This window comes from Ambystoma mexicanum, chromosome 4q, assembly GCF_040938575.1.
Source record: "Ambystoma mexicanum isolate Mex_15411 chromosome 4q, UKY_AmexF1_1, whole genome shotgun sequence".
Lineage (NCBI taxonomy): Eukaryota > Metazoa > Chordata > Amphibia > Caudata > Ambystomatidae > Ambystoma > Ambystoma mexicanum.
This window is the reverse complement of record NC_090928.1, coordinates 367592465-367615439: the sequence shown is the minus strand read 5'-3', so window position 1 is coordinate 367615439 and position 22975 is coordinate 367592465. Positions and strand designations below refer to the sequence as shown.

Below are 22975 nucleotides of genomic sequence, written 5' to 3'. Positions count from 1 at the left end.
TTGGATTCAGAATGGGGATCACTTGTGGCCTGGCGGCAGGATTGTGCCTTGACTAATGAAGAGGATTGCTGGCGTTCGATCTGGGGGAAAATCTCTTGGACGACTTCATCTGCCAGCTTAACTCAAACTTTACATTTCTTTCATCACAGAGTTTTTACTACCCCATCTAAACTCTTTCAGTGTAAGATTGCACACAATGATAAATGCTGGAGTTGTCTAAATACAAAAGGTACATTCAAACATATGTTTATGTATGGTGAGCTTTTTCAAAGGTTTCGGAAAAATGTGTGGGACTCCATGAAACTTATCTTCAAGATACAAATGTGATTTTGATTTTAAATTACTTTTTTTCGGAAGCTCGGTACTCCAGGATACTTTAGAGTTTAATACTTGTCCTTTGTTTGATCTATTTATTCTCATTGCCATTCAAACTATTACTGCCAACTTTAAAAATATTGATCGTCTTAATTATAAAATGTGGTGGAAGTCTGTATGAAACATTCATAGGTTGGAGGGCTGTATTGCCTCATCACCTGGTCTAGTTCGTAAACATGAACTAAAATTGAACATGATGTTCTACTTACCAACGCTCCCATTTCATAATATTAGACTGTTCCTATTATATGATCCTGTCCCATCCCCACTCTCTCATTTCTGTCTGTCTTTTGTGTACCTAGTTTTGTCTCTTGTTTTTCAAATTGAATCTTGGATCACTACATAGATATATACTCTATTTCAACGTGTATTTATTTTCACTCATCCCATTTATGCACTCAACTGTATTCATCCACTGTTGTTAAGGATGTCTTCTGTTATATGTACCAATATTTCTCAATACTTTTTTTTAAAACCAAAAATGACTTTACATCTGCACTCTACTTTGCCTCTCTTTCTTGGTTGCATTCACTTCAAATGAGAAGACAAAGTAATAGCAAGAAAATTATTTATAAGGAGTCAAATCCTTTCTTCAACCATCGTCTGTCTGAATACCTTTCAGCAGCTGAAGATCAGTACACCTTAATTGTCAGTGACAGATAATCAACGACTACATTGGCAGGTGACAGTCAACAGCCCAGTCTTTTGAGAGTCCTATCTTCTTACCTGCCATGGAAAAACTTCACTGTACAACCTTGTTCCTTACAATGTAAATGTATTCACAGATCTGAAAAGATGATCTCTTAACAAGTTTTGTTTTTATTGCACAGAAGATACATGTAGTGTCTGTATGGAAATCATATAACGCGGTGCATAACATTATGTATCTCACAGTGTTTGTTTAAGCAATGCATAAACACACATTTATAAAAATGCATATGAACATCTACACTTTTAAGCAGTTATGAGAATATAATTTGCAAGAAATAAAGGTATAAATTAAAATATTTTCATTCTCCAATACCGACAGGGCTATACAGTTGACCCACCGTTGTAAGAGGAAGCAAATGATGAGGTACCAATGGGACTGTCTCTAGATTTGACTAGCACAATAGACACTGAGAACACATGCTGATGCACTGGCGACATTGATCGATGCAGAGCGAGAAGCTAGCTGCCCGCAATGGAAAGGAAAACCTGGTCCATATATATTTAATGGGAATCAATTGTAACAATACAAATATCTCATTTAAGAGGCTGATAAACTGTCGACCAGAGCATTAGGCGCCAAGCTAGTAGGTTGGGTGATTTCTCCTGTTTACCTTGCAACAGGGGTGTTGCTAGGTCTAGAAAAGATCCGGGGCTATGCAAATTTTGGGACTGTCGGGACTGGGGGCTAGCTATCCTTTTTGGTTGTAAACCCTGAGCTTCTATCCAGGGGGACAACCAAAAGACTTGGGGTATAGCCCTCTCAACCCCCCCCCCCCCACATCCCCAACAACGCCTCTGCCTTGCAATATAATTGGGTTTTATTTGTTTTCACCCCAGCTATTTTATTTTAACCGTTGGGCTTTTCACTATGGTGTTTTTTACCCACAACCCCTTCTAACCCACCCCCTCCACCCTCAATCTCCTACCGCAACAAACAACAAATATACATTAAAATAAAAGCGGTGAAAATGGCCGTGATGAAAACACCACAGTGAAAAGGCCAAAGGTTAAATTAGCCGCAGCGAATAAACGGTAAGTGATGTAATTGTATGGCGATGTAAAAGAAAAACTGGCATGTGGTGATCCTTAGGACAATCACATCAAAAGAATAAACTGCTCTGATTGGTTCCATGTCTTAAAATCGCAGCAAAAATGGCAGTGAATACAAAATATTGCGTCAAAAATGCTGTGGTTTTTGCGCTACAATCATGTAAAGGATGCAGGGGACACCCCCGCAACTCCCGGACCCATTATACCATTTAAGGGGAGCAGGGAACACCCCCGCAAACCCTGCTCCCCTTAAATGGTATAATGGGGTACACCTTTACCGGGTCAAACCACAGCATTTTTCCTGTGATTATATTTTACCAGCGACATTTTTGCTGCAATTTTATTACCTGACACCCTCTGACACCCTCTGATTGTGTTACAGGTATACGAAGTATAAAAAATATTATTTATTTATGAATTAACTTTCCTCTAGTGACTGGCTTTCGCTCTCCTATTGTGCACAGAGCCAGGTGAGAAAATGAAACCAAAAGATGGAAAACTATTAGGGACATTGTTAGCCACACAATCTTCTGGTCTCAACTTCATGAGTCAGGCATTCAGGATTCTGCTTGCAAATGGTTGAAATCCTTTCTCACTAGCAGAAGGCATGTAATCTCCCTCCCGCCATTGGTACCAGCAGTGACTTCCCTGAGTTGTAGGGTGCCCCAGGGCTCTGTCCTGTTTCCCTTTATATTTATTATATACATAACAAACTCTGATGGATCTGATGCAGTCTTTCAGCGTACAGGTATACAAAGTTAACATTGCAGCATATATTTTAACCAATGATAAATCGATTGGCAATAATAGCCTTGTGATGTATCCTAAAAAAAGGAAATACTTCTGGTTCGTGAGCCCTGCAGCACTGACCCCTTTACCATTGGCATGGAAACACTTTGGTTCACCGACTGAAACATGTATGTTACGCTATTTTAACAGGGCTTTTTTTTGGACTGACATGCACATTGAGAACATTAAGGCAACAGACACATAGCAATGATTATGGCCCAAAAATGTGTTAGTGTTCCTAAAGGAGAGCTGAACAGTTCAGTGTTCTAGTTAGGAAGAAATACCTTGATTGGTGGCTAAACTGCTCTGCTACAGGCTGCCACTCAAAATGTCTGTTGCCAAATGTCTGTGCTACTAATGTTTTTGTTTTGGTGAAAAAAAAAGGGTTGTTCCAGGTGGGAAATGACTTTTGACAAAATATAATCACTGTTTTCTTGCCGTGCAACAATAAAAACAAGCATTGGCAATGCCAACAGTTTGGGTTCTTGCGTAGGCATGGGAAAGGCCCTTGTCAGGCACTGCGTAGTGGTATTAACTGCCCATTGATGGTAGCAGATGCAAAATGGTGTGAGTACCTGGGCATCTGATAGCAGTGCTTGGCAAATGCCTAATACGGTTTATGGTCTTTCCGTCTAATGCCATTGCATCTAATGCCATTCTATCAAATTTTTTCCATCTAAAAACTTTGCATCTAATGCATTGTTTGGGGGGGTCCCCCAACCCCTGTTTTTCACCCTTTATAATGCACCTAAACAAAGATGAACCCTTTAGCCCCCAAAAAATGCATTAGATGCAAAGTTTTTAGATGGAAAAATTCGATTGAATGGCATTAGATGCAATGGCATTAGATGGAAAGACCAGATACCGCCTAATACTTATACACAAGCCAAAACTGTTGGCTTTGCCAATGCTTGTTTGTAACACGCATAGTGTTTATAAATCAAGCCAGTGAAGGCAGACCTGGTATAGGCATTTTTTATTACACCAGTAGTGCATTTACAGCTCCAATTTAGTCATTAACCCTCAGAAGACTGCTTTTAAAAAACACGGGCTGGCACTTTCAGTGCAACGTTTGATGATAAGGCTTCATTAAAGTGAGCTGAAAGAGTTCCCATGAGGAGCAGTTTTGCGAGGGGAGGGCAGGAACTGGGTGAGAAGGGCCATATGGATCAGCATGGCCATGGGCAGTCAATGGGTGAGCAAATAATCAAACACCACCACCTGGCTGTGTGTATACAGCACCACACACAACACACACACGGTGCGTCCCCCATTATCCCATTGCCATTATGTACACCACAGTCCAACGTGGTCAGCATGCTTTAAAGGGCACAGCTTGAAAACTGGTAAACATGGGCAGGAAAACAGAGGTGATGAGGCCTGGGTGACACAAATGAGCGGCAGAGAGCACAGTCCTGTTGGGCCTTCTCTGCCGAGGATGTGCAGTGGTACACATGTGTGAAGCATGGCTAGCTGGGTGCTCTGATATTCCAAAAGAGAAAGTGCACAGTGCTATTCACCCAGAGCTATTTGATTTGTTTATAATGTACCTCTTTCAAGATTCTGATTATGCTAGAAACATAGAACTGCTGTACAATGATGTCATGTCTTCTTGTTTGAAAGTGACAAAGCAATGTTATACTTAAAATATGGATACATTTACAAAGAAAAGTGTGCTCGATTTGTGGAAGGTTTACTAGCTTAACAACTTTGGGCACGTTGGGTGATAGAAATGGTTTAAGTGCGGCTGTGTAACCCAAACAAAGTGTACATTTGGCATTTAACATTCTTCATACGTTAGTTCTGTGGCCATGTTTGGCCGAAACCATAACTAAGTACTAAAACTTGTGCCTATCCATTACGCTGAGGACTTCCTCCAAAAGTGAAGGCCCCAGGTCGAGCTGCATGGAGAGAAGGGAGCATGAAAGGTCAGGGATGGATTCCTCAGGTTTACTTCCGTTTTTTCTACATTGTTCAGATGCAATGGGGCCATTTTCCAACAATTCACCCTGTTGCCAGTCATATTGTTCTGAAAGACTAGATGAGTTGCTGACCCTATCAATTGTGCCGGAGGATGTGTCGCCGTTGGACTTCAGCGAGCTCTTATCACTGCACCGTGTCCCATTATCGAACAGCACAGCATTGTTCTTCAATTTTTCGTCAACGACTGGATCGCAACTAAGCCTTGGGGCCTTGGAACCTGGAAAAGTGTCATGCTTGGAGTGAAACGTCGCTTGCGATAACAAGGGCAGCGAAAGAGCCTGGGAGCTGCCAATAGTGGGAAGCGAGATCGCGTTTTTCAATGCCGGAAAGGGTGTTTCGGAGAACATGGATCGACAGGTACTATTCGTCCTGGTAAATTCAGTACATCCTTCAAAATCTCCATCGTTCGAAGTTCCATCATTACCAGGCAAAAGCTCATAGTTTCCCTGCAAAAAGGAGACGTCACCAAAAACATCTTGCTGTCCTTCTTTTCCAATGTGGCTAGTATGTCGACAGTCTCCGAGCGGTGGGCTAATCATATCCGGGGATAAGATGTCTCTCAGTTTGAATTTCTTCCCTTTCTTCTGGTTTCCTGCCTTTAAGTAAATTGGTGCCTTTGCTGGCATTGTCTAAGTTGAACTTGATGATGTCTTTCTGAAAGCGAATGCCCAAATCCACTTCCTGGCAAGAAAGCGTCACCTAATTTTTCGATGGTAGGTTGTTGGTTTTGAAGAGTCTTCTTCCTTGGAGGCCGACGGGCCGGAAAGAATTTCCTTCACCACAATGCAGTCTCCCGAAGGCGGTGTTTACGTTTAGTAGGGAGAAGCAGTCACAACGTAGTGTAATTCCACCCCAGCCAGAACACCTGTTTAGGAAACAAAACATTTGATCATTAGTAAACTCGTTATGGGGCACTCATTCTCATTTTAACAAAAAAAATGGCATGTACAGTTCACAGGTCAGCTCCCCTCGTGAAAGCAACATGAAGTGGTTAACGCAAAACATGGGTTTATTGCGTCGCCTGACATTATATTTTTCAGCCTATTGTAACATTCTGTGTTTAAGCTTCTCATCTTTCCCAATTTCATTCACTGGTTTTACATGCATTGATTTCAATGCTGGCAAATCTTGGAAAACGATCTTGAAATATGTTGTGCGCGACAGACAAGACACAGGTTTCTTTTCATCATGGACTACTTCTCTTTGTAACTAAAGGCAGGCAATAGGACCATGTTTCAATGTGACGAGGAGAAGAGCATCCGGAATCGGTAGCCTGTGGGGTAGACAACCACCGCATTCCGTCAAGATTAAGACGGCTCCGCTTGCTCACTCTGTATGTAACCTCTAAGTCAAGTGCCCAGTTACCTCAGGGTTTGGTGCGCGATACAAATAATAAACAAAAACAAATACAAAAAAAAGAGATTCTTCAAGCATGTGGGTCTAAGCTAGAAAGAATGATGGGAAAACATATGAACAGATCAATCCCTGGTTTGGAGGTTTAGCATTGCATCAAATGTGCTCAATACTGCTGTCCCCGACGACTATAGTCAACACTGCTTGCTTGGTTACTGACACAAATGATTTGCCCATACACAAATATGGACCACAGAGCACAAGAGAAAGGACTGGAGCAAGGGCATCCCAGAGACACCTTATAATAGAGTAGCTCCACTTGGCCGGGTAAGTCTCTGAAAAACTGGTGATGGAGAAAAGGTATTAGTTTAACCCTTGCTGGCTCTTCAAAGCAGTTGAAAGAAATACCTTCAATACACTTTTAATGATTTCATCTGCTCATTTCTTTATGAACGGCCACTTACCCACACCTGCCAATACTGAGAGAGGGGCTTACTTTGGAAGCAGTCTGGCATCTCACCTGCCACAATGGTTGCTCTTTGAGGACATATGAGAAGAGTAGGACAGATTATGGCTGGAGCAGGGAGGGGGCTTCAGGTGTCTTCGCCAGATACAGACACCGCAATCGGGCCCGGCAACAATGCGGAGTCGGGGTCTCTCACGCATGATAAAAACAGGAGGAAAGAAAATAGGGAGAGAGAGCTGTGAGTAACTGGGCATGTGTGTGGGGGGGAGGTGGACAAGCGGAGAAAGAGGAAGTGTTTAAAGTATAGTAGCAAAACCCTAGTAAGGACCGCATAGGCTGGATATGGAGAGCCGGCATCAGTGAAAAAAAAGATTGTGCACAGGTGGTACATTTGGAATTATCATCCATGGAGTCTGGGAAGGTCGGTTGTGAATAAACAGCAAAGGCAAGGTGGTGTGAAAAGGGAAACGGGGAAAAAGATTAGTCGAAAGAACCGAATGAACATATAAAACAAAGGGGGGTCTGGGAATCTCTCTACCAGCACGAACACAGCCCAATGACCTGTTCTTGGGTGAATAACCCTTGGGCGAGACTCTACCAAGTCTTTAGCTCACTGTCCCTTTCACAGAAAAGAAATGTCCCTGCATATCAGCCTTTGTCCTTTCCAGGGGCAATCCAGCACCGAAATGCTAGGCAATTTTACTCTGAACAAGAGTACCAACAGTAACCCCATACACGTGTTTCAGCCTTGATGGGCATCATCAGTGAGGTGAAACTGTGCCTCTCTAAGAACAGTGAGCAAGGCGTCCACGTCTGGATCACCCTGGTAACGTAGGGTGAGACCCAAAGTTAATTTATGCAAAACAAAGGGGGGGTCTGGGAATCCCTCTACCAGCACGAACACAGCCCAATTACCTGTTCTTAGGTGAATAACCACTAGGCGAGACTCTACCAAGTCTTTAGCTCACTGTCCCTTTCACAGAAAAGAAATTTCCCTGCATATCAGCCTTTGTCCTGCCCAGGGGCAATCCAGCGCTGAAATGCTAGGCAATTCTCCTCTGAACAAGAGTACCAACACTAACCCCATACACATGTTTCAGCCTTGAACAAGTCAATGGGCTGTGTTCGTGCTGGTACTCTTGTTCAGAGGAATATTGCCTAGCATTTCGGTGCTGGACTGCCCCTGGGCTGATATGCGGGGACATTTCTTCTCTGTGAAAAGAACAGTGAGCTGAAGACTTGGTTGAGACTCTCCCAGGGGCCACCCACCCGAGAACAAGTCAATGGGCTGTGTTCATGCTGGTAGAGAGTTTGGCAGACTCCCCTCTGTTTAAGTTGCCTGGGGAATCCAGACGTGGACCCCTTGCTCACTGCTCTTAGAGAGGCACAGCTTCACCTCACTGATGATGCCCAACTTGGCTGAAACACGTGTATGGGGTTGTTGTGTTACTCTTGGTCAGAGAAAAATTGCCTAGCATTTCGGTGCTGGACTGCCCCTGGGCAGGACAAATACTGATATGCGGGGACATTTCTTCTCTGTGAAAAGAACAGTGAGCTAAAGACTTGGTTGAGACTCTCCCAGAGGCCGCCCACCCAAGAACAAGTCAATGGGCTGTGTTTGTGCTGGGAGAGTTTCCCAGAACCCCCTCTGTTTAAGTTGCCAGGGGAATCCAGACGTGGACCCCTTGCTCACTGCTCTTAGAGAGGCACAGCTTCGCCTCACTGATGCTGCCCAACTTGGCTGAAACACGTGTATGGGGTTGCTGTGTTACTCTTGTTCAGAGGAAAATTGCCTAGCATTTCGGTGCTGGACTGGCCCTGGGCAGGACAAAGACTGATATGCGGGGACATTTCTTCTCTGTGAAAAGAACAGTGAGCTAAAGACTTGGTTGAGACTCTCCCAGGGGCCACCCACCCAAGAACAAGTCAATGGGCTGTGTTTCTGCTGGTAGAGAGTTTCCCAGACCCCCCTCTATCCCTTGCTCACTGCTCTTAGAGAGGCACAGCTTCACCTCACTGATGATGCCCAACTAGGCTGAAACACGTGTATGGGGTTGCTGTGGTACTCTTGTTCAGAGGAAAATTGCCTAGCATTTTGGTGCTGGACTGCCTCTGGGCAGGACAAAGACTGATATGCGGGGACATTTCTTCTCTGTGAAAAGAACAGTGAGCTAAAGACTTGGTTGAGACTCTCCCAGGGGCCACCCACCCAAGAACAAGTCAATGGCCTTGTTTGTGCTGGTAGAGAGTTTCCCAGACCCCCCTCCGAATGAACATATATTTGACCACGCAGGTGACAGAGCCAATTATGTGCCTTCTTAAGGGTTTCCTTGGCATTGTGGTACAGGTTAAGTACATGGGCCCACTCCCCAAGGACAGAACATACAATTCTAGCAAGCCAGGCACACATCAACCCTTGGAAATGTTTGAGAAGGAGGTTTAGATGGACTTTCAGCAGAACCCGCTGTTGGCTCCCCATCACCTGTTCCCAATCAATGGAAAGTGGGGTCTAGGTTAGCAGCTGCAAAAACCAGTCAAAAAGGCATCCCGGGGAAGAGGCGAGAGATGCTGAATAAATGAAGCACGTGCCCGACTCATCGTGTGCTAAAGATAAGTGAAACAAAAAAACAACTCGAGGGGAGGTGCAGTAACCAATTAGCTATAAAAGAGATTGTTCTGTAAAATATAAACACCACCTTACTGTGAGTCTTAAACTGAAATCTTACTGGATGCTCACACCGTTTATACATGTAAAATATACAGCGGTGTAATGCTATGTGATGAGAATAAAAACTATTGTGTGTGTTTCAAAAGATGATCTCATCGCGTTTCTGAAAGGATTCACCTATTGCAGGTACGCTTGGTAATGGCATGCACAAACATGTTTCTTTCTCCACACAAAATCACACTATTTGAGTCTACCGATGTCACCCATAGACTTCAAAGAAAGTTTACAATATGCAGCAATATTTTTGAATATTCCAAATACTTTGACCTGTTGCACCGAGCTCACTGGCTGCCCCATTGCAGAGCTCAGAAGCTCATCCAATCCTGATTTTGTTCCAGAAACAACCATATATTTTCTTTCCAAGCGATGCCCCCTGGTGTTTCTAAAAATGACTAAATGAGGACATACAGCACAAGTGAACAGAGCCCAGAGAAGTACAACGGGCACACAGCTTGAGCTCACTAGATTATAGCAAAAAGCTATCAAATTGCCAGTGGGTTGTCAAAACACTGCAGTTCACAGAAACAGATTCAGCTTTGTTTTGCTATTGAATTTCAGGAACTTGACTGCATTTCAAATCAGGCGGTGCACCTTAAATCCACAAGCAGCCTGAATTGCAAAGCACTGTGTGAGTATCATGCAATTAAAACGTTTGAAAAACTGCTGAAAACTATGGCCCGACGGGTGGGAACCCAGGTCATTCATAATATCAAGAACATTTTAGAAAACAATGGGGGCCACTACGAGTTGGGCGGTATTCCGGCAGTAAATCTGCCAGAACACTGTCCAACGGAATTACCGTTACCGCCACTTGGTCCAGCAGAAATTACTGCCGGATTGCAAGTGGCGGAGTAAATCCATGTGGGGCTTTTTCAGTGGAATTACTGCGGCAGTAATTCTGTGGTGGTAATTCTACCAAAAATGGCTGAAAGTCAGTGGCTTTACCTCCAGCTCATAGCTGTAGGCGAATCCTACAACTCTGAGCTCAACTCATAGTTGGGCGGTGCGGTAATGCAGTGGTATATATTAATACCAACACATTTAACCCACACCACCCAACTCGTAATGACCCCCAATGAGCTTTACCTTTCTGTTATGTGGAAGGAGACCCGTAAACACATGTGACAGTTCCAATATTCAGCATTGGGAGACCACACAAAGGATGGATACAGAGAACAAACAAGTCCTACATGTAACATGACGTGGTTTGCTATAAAAGCTCCCACACTTTTTTGACAAACCCACCCTACTTTAAAATCATACACAGAAACACATCCAGCGACAGAGGTGTGGCAACGGTAATGATCCACATGGAACACCCAACCATCTCCAAATAACCAATCCAATATACCCTTCTTTCCAACCCATGACAGCCCGATGCTCCTTGAACTGAACAGCTCCTTTGTACTGGTAATAATACGTCATTAGTCAGGCTACTGTGTCACCTTCCTTGAAGATATCACTGATTTAGCTGTGCCCACTCGATTCTTACCATACAAAATCATTCATTCTGCTGGGGAAGAACCACCTCTGGGTAGATGAACCACAAAACAGATGAGCCATGGAAGCAGCAGATCATTTATAATCTGTGGGCGTAGTGAGGATGGAGTGTTTCGCAGTGTTGGAGTTGGCAGAGCAGCAGAGCAGAGTCTTTCTTTACTATTTGCTGTGTGGGGAGGAGCAAACTCTTAAAACCCGTTCTCATTCGCAGAGCGACGTGGAGTGAGGAAGGAGTGATTTGCACTGTTCTGCGGGTGTCCGGAGGGGTTCGGAGGAGAGATGATTAAAGCCCGGAAACAAGCCTCTCCATGACTACTGTAACTGGACGCCTAACGCCTGAAATCTTGATAGCCTTGCTAAATTCCACCGGGACTCCTATGTAGAGAGGCTTGGTAAAACGTGCACTGTGTCTGTCGGGTGGTTCCGCGACTACAGTGACTGGTAAGACTTGAATAATAGAAACAGCTGAGAGTGCGCTGGGAGCTGCTAAAACCATCTTGCCACAGCGGGTAGAGTGACTGCGGGCCTGGTGCCTTTGAACTCTCCTGAATGAAGCTGTATTCTTGTACGCTCAAAGTGAAAAGTGAATAGTAGCGGTCTGGTGTGTCTTTTGGTCGTTATTCAAGACCTGTAATAACTGTGAATTACTAATGGTGAATAAACCCATTAGTAGTTGAAAGACAGAGTGTGACTGTGGGTGAAGTAGCCTTACCGTGGACCCCCTGCCCGACTTCCCCTGGGAGCAGCGTGAGTCGACCCACGCTATGTTATGTTACTTGGCATTTACATAGCGCCTTATGTATCATTGGTATGATCTCAAAGCGCTGGTAGGTTGAACGTCCTCGGAAGTCACTAGAGAGGGAAAGGATCATAAGGTGGATATGTGCACCGGCTATGCGTGCAGCCGACGTGGCAGTTGCGTGTTAGCTGCTTCTTAGCGTTAGGTGTAGCGGTTGGCAGGTCAGGCATGTGTGTTCATTCTGGGGGGATGACGCCCAGACTGATTTGTGGCTGCGTTAGGGCTGAGGAGACGCTTAAGCTAGCGCTGTGCTCAGCTGATATTTAGTCAGGATGATGGGGAGTATGCGGCGGGTGTTAGTATGAGAACAGCTATATCGAATGTGTCATAGTATCGCTGTGTTCTAGATGAGTGTTGGTGTGTAGGAGAGAGTAAGCATGGTCGTGTGATATGGCGGTTATCAGTTACGCGTTTGAGGTCGGGCACTCCATCTGTACCATCCACTCCATCCGTTCCATCCACTCAATTCGTTTCATCGCCTACATTTATTTCATCGCCTTCATAGGTTTCATTCACTCTACCTGTTCCATCCACTCTACCTGTTCCATCCATCCACTCTACCTGATTCCAACCACACTACTTGTCCCATCCACTCTACCTGTTCCATCCATTCCATTTGTTCGATCCACTCCATCTGTTCAGTCTATTCCATCTGTTCCATCCACATCCGTTCCATCCACTCGATCCGTTCCATCCACACCATCCGTTCCATCCACACCATCCGTTCCATCCACTCCATCCGTTCCATTCACTCCATCCGTTCCATCCACTCCACCCCCTCCATCCGTTTAGTAGCCTCCATATGTTTCATCCACTCTACCTGTTTAATCATTCTACCTGATTTCATCCGCTCTACTTGTCCCATCCACTCTACCTGTTCCATCCATTCCATTCGTTCTATCCACTCCCTTTGTTCCATCCATTGCATCTGTTCCATCACTCTACCTGTTCCATCCATTCCAGTCGTTCTATCCACTCCACCTGTTCCATCCACTCCATCTGTTCCATCCACTCCCCACGTGATGGGATCAGCAGTGATGGATGAGTCTTTAGTTGAATGATGTGAGAATGAGGGTGTGTCAAGAACTGACCCTTTTGATTTTGACACTCTGGAAGTTGGCGAGACTAGTGGGAGTGATTAAATAGCAACAACGCCTGAGTTGATTACTGACAGTATCCAACGGTCTGACTTCCGACACCCATCCTCCTACTCCCACTCCTTTTGACAGCTCAGTTGAGATAACTGATTCTACTGCTGCCTTTATGGATTTGCACGAAGAGGGGGCTTTGCCACAAGTTTCTGTCAAAGCTTAGCTCGATGGTTGTAACTCATAAAGGGGTCGTGGTATCTAAAGTGAATCGGGTGGTGCAGAGACCTGACATTCCCCTGCCTAAGATGCAAAATACACATGTTAAAAACAGGGTGTTGGACAAAATAGTTGTGAACCCGCCTTTACAACAGGTGTTGAACTATTTTATGTAAGGGAAAAAACCCACTGAAGCTTTGTGGTTCCTGGCTCGGCTTCCAAGGTTTCAGAGTCCAATATCCTGCCCAAAACAAAACCTGTTTGACAACCGTCGTCTTTGGGCTCTGAAGAGGCATTAAAAAACTGCAGATTTTTCGATCGAAAACCACCTGTTGAAGGGAGCTCTGACCTGTCATCAGCTCAGGCGAAAAAGGACAGAGCATAAGAACTCTAGATCTGAGATTAGCGATGTGGATTTATTGGAAAGCTCCAGATCGGTCGAGTCTTCCTCCTTTTCTTTCCCCACGTTATACCATCTACAAATCAGGAACCAGAAACGTTCTCCGATTGCGATGACGCAATGGAATCTCTGCGGTCTACCCAGAGGAATAACCTTGAACAGGAACCTGTTGGTTTCTCACATAAGTGGACCCCTGGCCCTTGATGTTTGTATCGCCATGGAAACAACTAAGATGTTGACTGTGCAATACCCTTCAGACTTTGGCGCCTCGAAGAGAAAGACTTGCACTTCCGCAACTAACTCTGCAGTCCACACTTCGGGGTTGTCTAGCATGGTGACGGGGGACAAAATGAACTTGCTTAAGACAATTTACAGCAGCAAGGCTTGCTACCCTACATGGCTCACCAAGAATAATAACAAAAGAGCAAGGACTTCCTTGGAAAGCCCAGTGCCTTTTAACTTGGGGTCAGGTGTGACCTAAGCTCTAGTTGTGGACACCATTGTACGAACAGGCATGTGGACGAACCTTCGGTTCTGGGTGCTAAATCAGCTAGGATCAATTCCACCACAGTGGCAGCCTTGGCACTAACACTAGCCCCTTTCACCAAGCTATATGAGAGCTTAAACAACCAACTTAAAGATCACACCACAATGCTTGCAATGGTCTACTCTAAAATGCTGTTTGTGGAGGGCTTTGGAGAAGCTATACAAGATAGCTTGGGCAAAATCTCTGCGCAGACTACAAACAATCTTGGAAGCATCTTGGATCCGATTATTCAGGACAATAATTAAAGAAAGCCGGAGGGCCGAGGTGTATTTATTTACTCATAAGGAGGACATTGTCCCCCTGCACCATCTAACCCGGAGGGAACCCCCAAAGGTGTACTCAGAGCCACAAGAGATCCAAGGAAAAGCTCCAAGGCCTAATCCTGAGAGTATCACTTTGCCAGAATCTGGGGAGGAGGGTTACTCGAACCTAGAGGGCCAGCTCATTTGTTCCTCTATTGAGGACAACAAGCTCAATGAAGCATTGTTCGAGGCCGAGCGAGAGAATCCAGCTCCCCCACCAGCGTAAGTATATACCATCTTCACAAAATGGAAAAAGAACCAACGATCTCAAGAGAAAAGAACTTTTGACAAAATCAAAACGCAAAAGTCACACCAGGGAAGAAAATCAGAAAATCTACAGGTGGTGTACAAACAATGTTCAAATGAAGCTTGTCAATTTGTGTGGAATCTGACTCTTCTGGTCAACTCTACCATGGCGGCTTCTTGCAAGGCTTTGAAAGCTAAAGCTGCCTTAAAAAAAAAAAAAAACTTGATGGCCATTTGTGATGTTGCGCAAACTGGGAAATCCTTCTCGAAATGATTTGAAGAATTGATGAATCTTTCAACATATTCACTATCAGACCATTATTCTCCCAAGAAGATCAACAAGGTTTATAACCTGGTTACAAGGAGACGGTTGTGTCGGGACCGTATGTTCTCGCAAACCAGTGAAAGCAGCTGTGGATCCGATAAAGTGGAGGAGATAATGGTGTCAACAAAAGACAATATCCTGGCCCGAGGGCACAAACGTTTGCCCCTTCAAGTTCACCTAGAGCGTCCTGTATTTGAGAAAGTGGGGTTGTCCAAAACCCACTAAAGGCAAATTTCCTGGCATCGTCTCACACTCAGAACATTAGGAGAAGGCACAGGAAGCTCCCCGGATGAACAAATGAGTAACCTGCAGAATGGTATTACTAAGCAAAGGGTTAATGTGGAAACCTCAAGGGCGGTGATATCCTCGATCAGGAGACTAGGGGATTGTGATCTGAGTCTTCGTTCATCTGGGGTTGTGCCCCTGAATGGAAAATCATTTAACGCTCCTGTAACATCGGCTCACCAATCAGAAAACTGTAGACTAACTGAACCACCTTCTCCATTTTTTACTATGGAGGACGGCGAAAGGGCACGAATGCAAGCTCCTGCTGAAGAAGGGGAGATACAGATGTTAAGATGGATTTCTGAACTCTGGCCTTGTGGGCAGAGGTTCAGAAGGCCAGCCTAGTTTCTTGGTACAGGGTAACCTTCTGGACAAGCCAGACCAATCACAGTAGCATTGGCAGCGGTCAGGACTAGGTCTCAGGACGGGTGAGGGTGATTGAAAGCCCACAATGAGCACACACAGTAAACAAAACCACAAACTGTTCTCAGTGAGGTGCATATCAAAAATATATTTTTTTTATTAAAGGCCTTTTAAATCAATCACAAGGTAATTATTCAGCAGTATTAACAAAACCAACACAACACTAATCTAGCAAACATATATACAGTAACCAATGGACAACAGGGATACTACTCAGTACAGTGCCACACCCTGCAAGGAAAGGGTTTATACAGTGCGAATATCCCCGTGGCAACCTTCACAATACACGCCCTAGCTAAGAGGCAGTCCAGTTCCTATGATGAGTGGAGCCTTGAGCTGAAAAGTACTTTCGGTGCTAGCGGACGCGATTGTGCGGTTAAGTCAAAGCGGGCTCTCTTCAAGGGGCTGTAGTGACTCAGGAAGGTGGGTGAGGCAGTGAAGAATAAGTTCCCACTATTCGAGGAGGGTCTCCCCCAAAAGGTCAGAACAGGATCCAAGAATTGGGAATAGCTCAGTAGTGCAGGCTACCTCGATAAAGAAAAGTGGCCCTCATGGTAAACTCATGCGTAAAAATGGGTGGATGCATCAGGGGCCACCAGTAAGGGTTGCAAGTACTCACCAACCCGTGGCGCACTCATGACCAAACATCGGCAGTCGAGTCCACTTTGGTCGCATGTTCAAATCCTGCAGTTGCCTGGCTCTGTGGCTTTCAGGGGTTGCGTTCCAGGAATGATTCTGTGAAGGGACAGTGGTGATTTCTCCACTCCTGGTGAAGGGATCAAGCCAGTTCCGCTGCAGCGAGTCTGAAGGCACAGCAGCAGGGTACCCACAAAGTTTGTCACCACAGCTGAGCGACACAGGGACCGCGTATGCTCGGGTTCAGGTGTACTCCCCTAATTCCAGACCTAGAAATGGTAGGTGTACGAAACTGGCCTTATAGCCAGAGCTTGCAGTCTCCAAAGGCTCAAGACGCAGCTCGAGGCATCGGCGGTTCCAGGCAAAGGTCCCGTACGAGCTGGTCAGATCACTTGGCGGTCCAGAAACACTTCCAAAAAGTCTTGTTTACAGGTTAAGTTGGAGGTGCCGAGAATAGTTGGTCCCACTATTTCAATGGGTCGAAGCGCCCTTGCAGGCCTTAAAGATTCGATCAGAAAGAGGGGATCGGACGGGACAACAGTGGGCTCAGGGTGCCAAACCTTCCAGCAGGTCACCAGCGGTTCCACGGATCGGCTTAGTTGATTCAGGATACTTGGCTCCTTTACTAAGTTTGGTGTAAACTCAGAAGATCGACCTGGAATGGGTGCAAGATGTTTTTCTTATCCAAAATCTCCTTCATGCCAAAACAAAGAGAAACCATTAGGAGATCTGCTCACGTACAGCCATTCCAGATGTGGACCAATCACAGACCATGGTGGTCCCAGTCATCCCAGCACACCAGACATCCTGGCACCCAAGATGTGTATTGGAACTAAACAGCACCCGCCCACATCCTCGAAGCACACACACAAGGCATGCAGAAGTCTGCAAAAGCTTTGTTTGCACAGGGGTCTCCATGACCAAATAAGGAATTTCCCAGGTCTGCTCGACCTGGGGAAGGCAAAGGGACAAGATGGCCAAAGAAAAGAATAAATGACCTCGTGGCATGGCCATTTTAGGCACTGACCACTGTCCTCGACCAAACACGGTAAACGTGCTATGGACCATTGAAGAGTTGAAAATACATAAAAAGTAACAACTGCCACTAGATCTGTCCAAGGCACACTTGTACATTCACCAAAAACCGTGTGGGGTTGTCTTGGGCCTTAAAAATGAAAAAGGGACCCCGGCGCAATCTACTGCAAGGTACTTGTGCACTGATAAAATGTTACTAAGTGAAAGATTAAGGGAAACAAAGTCTCCCAGTACTGACAGTTTTAAGGGCATTGTCAGTTTCCCCATAACAAAATGAGCAAAAGTCCAGTGGAGTACAGCAGAAGGCTGGGCTCCACTGGCAAATTTCAGGCGAGGATGGTCAGACAACATGAAATAGTTGGGGGGTCACAACTGGAGGGAAAATTACCCATAAATAGAAATCTTTCCTAACAATGGATGTGAACGAGATTGTAAACAACAAGAGCTCTTGCAAATCGCAATCTAAGCACTCCCATTATGCCTCAAAAAGACTATTATTGGAAAGAACATTGCAAGCCAATGACGGCCTAACTTTAAATCGAGTAAACGTACTCAGACTGTTGCACCATATCCCTAAATTCCATATGATTTCCACAAAGGACATACATTATTGAATATTTGGATGAACAACGGCTGGACAGGGTTGCAATTCATCTGCCATCCAATCTTGTAAAACAAACTCTACTGGAAGAGGCACCTTCTCTACTACGATTGGGCTTTGACTTGACAGTTCTAATGGATGCATCCAATCCTACAGAATCAGAGCGACAGCATGGGTGGAGTAAGCCTTTTAGACGCTCCAATACTCTAACAGACAACAATGCAACCCAATTTTTCCGCTCTGTAACAGCTGTCCGTAATTATGCATCCATCAGAAGAGTGCTACCTAAAATGGGATCTTCCAAGTTGCAGGGTCATCAAAGTTGGGCTTGTCCGTTGGAAGCCTTGAACCCTGATAAACGAAGAGCATAACTACCTCAACCCGGCAAGCTAAAATCTTTCACTTTGAGATCCTGGAATACTAGAGGGCACACCCATTTGTTTGGCAATGGGGATAGATATGAGGTTCCACTCATACAATGTGGTCTGTTTGCGAGAGACCTGGCTAAGTAATCCCCCAATCTTGGATGGGTCCACGGTTTATTTAAATCATGCCTTAAAAGGCCCAAAAGGGAGACCAATGTCGGGTTTGTTGATAGCAGTTAAAAATGGGAGAGGGTTAACTGTGTTCAAAATGTTTAACCCTTCCCACTATATCCAATTGCTAGTGTTTGGAGTGGAAAGTGTGTGTTCGGATGGCTATAAGTAGTTGCTGTTGTTCAATTTATATTGGAACATGAATGCAGAGGGTTCTCATTCTTTTCAACCATTAGTAATGGGCTTGTTGGACAGAGCATTTGAGATGTGGCCTGGCCCAGCTGTAATAATTTGTAGCAATTTAAATGCACACTGTTTTGATGGATCTAATGTCTTGTTAACTGAGATTAATGTGGCCTCTACACCCTCTGAAAGGCGAGGTCACACTCTGTGTAAGGAATTGAGTAACAGGAACATACACATGTTGAATGGGCATTTAAAGGGGGAGATATTCCAGCTCAGGCTTGGAAAAGTGGTGTGGAAATGAGCGTATTAGGTTATGTTTTTTCCTCAGGTAAGATGCTCCTGAGATGTCTGAAGCTGGAAATAATCCACACATACCAGAGCGACTATAACATCATGAAGTTGATATGTAAAGATTGGGAGTGTCATGCAGTTGAGGTATACCCCATGCAGGTCGTGGTATTGATTGAAAGGAATAGATTGATTATGAATCAACATGGAAAAGAGGACCTGACAGAGAGATTTATCGATTCTGTGACCAAGTATCCTCAGGATCGAGTTGACCTGACTCTGGACTACACTAGACATTTGGTGAATTGCGTGTAACCAGTGAATCAGGATTTACCCATTGACATGTATACGATTTAGAGGTGAACAAGGCCAAAAGAAATTTGAGAGCCGATTTGAGGAGACTCAAAAGTAACAAAGTGGGGGTCAAAAAGCCTCAGATCAAAAAGCTAAAACAACAACATCGAAATTGGCTTAAATTGAGAAAACAACTAATGCTATGGCACGATGCATAACTGATGCTTAGCAAAGTAGAACATAAAAAATGCGTGAGATGTGGGAACTGATAAACTCTATGCATGTACCCAGGGAAGCATGGACTATTAATGCTGTTTCTGCCAAGTCGTGGGTTGAACTTTTCTCCTGCCTCTTTTCAGTAAGTAATGTGCGTGGTTCAGCAGTAACAACTTCCCCTCAGGGTGAATAGTGGAACTTGATGACATTGGGATCTGATCAAAAAAGCCAGCTATTTCCGAGCTCCTGGTCCGGATGGCATCACAAACGTGATGCTCAAGAAGAATACGGTGGAATGGGCACCGTTCTTATTTGAGCTATTTATGCATGTAGGAAAGATTGGGATGTTCCCACAGTCTTGGGGGACCTGGGTCATGGTGCCGATTTTTAAGAAGGGCGACAGTTCTGATCCTAGGAATTGTAGGCCTATCGCACTCCTAGACACCACAAGAAAGGTTTATGCAGCTTTGGTGTTAAGAGCATTATCGGGATGGGTCGATCACTCTGGTAAGTAGGATCCTTTGCAGTCAGGTTTTATAAAGGGGGTGGGTAACGCAATTAAGGTGTTCTTGATTAACATTCTGAAGACACGCGCTATTAGAAGAAAAAGCAAATTGTACCTAGCCTGTGTAGACCTGGCTCAAGCCTTTGACACAGTTGACATGCAGAAATTGTGGGGAAAGCCTGAAGCATGGAGGTGCCCAAGTCTAATTCTGGAGGCAATAAAGTGTCTATATACTGACAGGTAAGATTAGACCTTGGTGGGTCTCTTTCTGAAACCATTTCAACTGACAAGGGCCTTAAACAAGGGTGTCCCCTTGCACCAGCCCTTTTTAACCTTTTTATCTCTGACCTGAGTAAGACACTAGAATGTACGTAGCTTCCTGCATAGGGTGGATGGTAATTCATTGGATAGACTACTATATGCAGATGATTTGGTCTTGGGCAAGGACATATTTCTAGAAGCAAATTCCTTTGTAAATCTGGAGATGCATCCGGGCAATAGCATCAGGGACGCCTCTAGAGAACAGGCTTTGCGTTCAAAGGCAAGGCATTTGGTGGCTCATGGGAGGATTATCTTCAAATGATATGGAAGATTCTCTTTAATTTCTGTAATATCCTTTTACCGACTGAAGGTGATCCCTGTTCTCACTTATGGCGCAGAGGTTTTTTTCGCGCTTCCAGCTGGAGTGTGGGCAACTCTAGAGGATCTATTATGGAAAAGGGTGGTGTCGCTTCTGAAATGTTTACCCATTCAGGTGATGAAAACAGAGCTGTGCCTTATTTCCATGTACGCAATGATTTGCAGCGTAATATTGAGTGATTTGAATATTTCAGAAGAAATTGTAGTTGCAAATCTGACCTCTGTGAAGGTCACATTTTGGTCGAAAGACTGGATAGAGTCCCAGGAGCAAAGACAGTCCTACAAACTGTATAGGCAATCGGTCCCCGAAACTCGCAGATATAATAGCTTGCCTCAATATCTAGCAAGATTTGCAGACTAACTATCATATTCAATACATGAGATTTTGAATAAACCCCTACCCTACTAGAGAGATTTTGAGTGTATGTAACACAAATGGAAAAAAAATGTTATGCTGGTTTTATTGTTAACAAGAAAATTGTTAATGCATTGTGGAGCTGATTTCAATGAAATAATCTTAAGGAAATGTATGTTTTTTTCTTCTTTTTAATTCTGTATGTTGTATTCTGTGAATAATGCTAAAAAGTTCTAATTTGTAAGCTAAATGCCAATAAAAAAATCAAATAAAAACATCATCGTTGGGTATCATCCAACTATCTCACCAAAAAAACCAAGCTTGTCACACCCTTGATCTTGTCTCCTCCTGTTCTATTGAAACTTTGAATTCACTTTTTGTCAAAACCACAAAAATCCCCACTTCACGTTCTCATTACCTTAAACATAAACAACTCCACCAACTGTATTTGATCAAGGGATCCCATTTGGACAGAAAAATCCTCATGTGTAGAGACTAAAAATATATATTTGCCAAGATATTCTATGATGCCTTTACCAGTCGCTGGATCTCACCTTTAATAGAGGTAAACCACAAATGGAGCCGGGAGCATTACACACCAACATCACCAAAGGACATGACTAGACAGGCCAAATCCAGAAGCTGAACCAAAAAAGGTGTGCCCAAATTCCATGACAAATTATTCAACTTGGATCTTAGTATCATGGAAAGATGCCATTATATTCTAAAATGCTGCTTCAAGGAAAACCTTGTATACAAACAATAGGTGTGGCCCAGTGTGCAGGCGTGGGCGGGGGCAATATAAACATTAAGGGAAACCTTGGACAATGAACACAACGGACAAAATCAACAAAGCTTGCTATAAAGCCCACATGTGAGGTTACCACAGGGAGGATTGTGGTGCTAAAAATTACCTTTACGTCACCAGACTCCAGCAAGTGAGGAAACAAGAGAATTCCCCAAAATCCCTGAAGGTCCCTACACAACATTGCAAAAGTACTCTGTTCTTCATTGAGATGAACACATAGAAAATCCCACTTAACATTCACATTTACTTGGACAAGTCCCTCTCCAGCACTACAGAACCACATTAAACTGCAGCATCCGTGACCTCATTCCCAACTCTGGCCCTTACTAGATTCTTCAACTGGCATGAAAATTCAAAGCATCCAACCTGCTATGGGAGTAGGCCCTTCATCAAAGATCGCACTGACACTTCTTTGAAAGCTCCATCAGTGGGGCACAGTACCCACGGGATTTAAAAGTATGTAATTACACCATTGCTTAAATAACCAACAGCAGATCCCGCAACGCCCCAAAACTACTATTCCATCTCAAGAATCTCCCTCCTCAGCAACATTTTGGAGTGAGGATACCCACCAAGCCCAAATATTCATAGTGTCAAATAGTCTCCTGCACTATCACTAGTAAGGGTTTAGACCTCTAATGGGCACATCTATCTATCTATCTATCTATCTATCTATCTATCTATCTATCTATCTATCTATCTATCTATCTAGTATTTATACTGCACAGCTTTCACCAAAGGCAAATGAATACCTATAGACAGGCTACAAGATTGCATAAACAGATGGGATTTGAGCCGGTCTTTGAATTAATTAAAATCAGAAATACCTCAAAGGGCCACAGGAAGCGAGGTCAACAGTTTGGGTCCCACCACTGAGAAGGCACGGCCACCACAACATTCTCAATTAAACAGAGAGACAGCAAGAAGAAAAGAAGCAGAATGCAGTGCCAGCCCAGAATAGTAAGGCTGACATTTCTCCTGCAGAGAAAGGCAGCCTCATCCTGTCTAACTGAAGTTGCTTGATTTGGGACAATCGGAGACCCTAATCCTACTTGAATTATAACATGCAAACGCGTATCTGATCATAGGAACAGCTTCCTGGAGGGGGTGGAAAAGGGCAGGAATTTTTGATTTGCTCAAGTAATGGGTCAACCCTCTCTTATCAGATTAAACTCATCAAGGCAGATGAAGCAATGCTTCCTCATAAGCTAAAAGAATTTCATTTGAGGGGTCCCATAAGGCTAATTATTCCTGCCACTGTTGTTTAACAAGTATGCGCCCACTGGC

General features: G+C 44.3%; 1 protein-coding gene across 2 annotated transcripts in view; it reads right to left on the bottom strand.

The window, feature by feature from the left end:
* Nucleotides 1–1173: 1173 nt before the first annotated feature.
* LOC138467731 (cdc42 effector protein 3-like) overlaps nt 1174–22975 on the bottom strand; it is an 86055-nt gene continuing 64253 nt past the window's right edge. For both annotated transcript variants that reach the window (XM_069607936.1, XM_069607935.1), the window contains exon 2: nt 1174–5773. In XM_069607936.1, the coding sequence (XP_069464037.1) occupies nt 4764–5534 (771 nt within the window). In that variant the 5' untranslated portion in view covers nt 5535–5773 and the 3' untranslated portion in view covers nt 1174–4763. The remainder of the gene's footprint in view (nt 5774–22975) is intronic.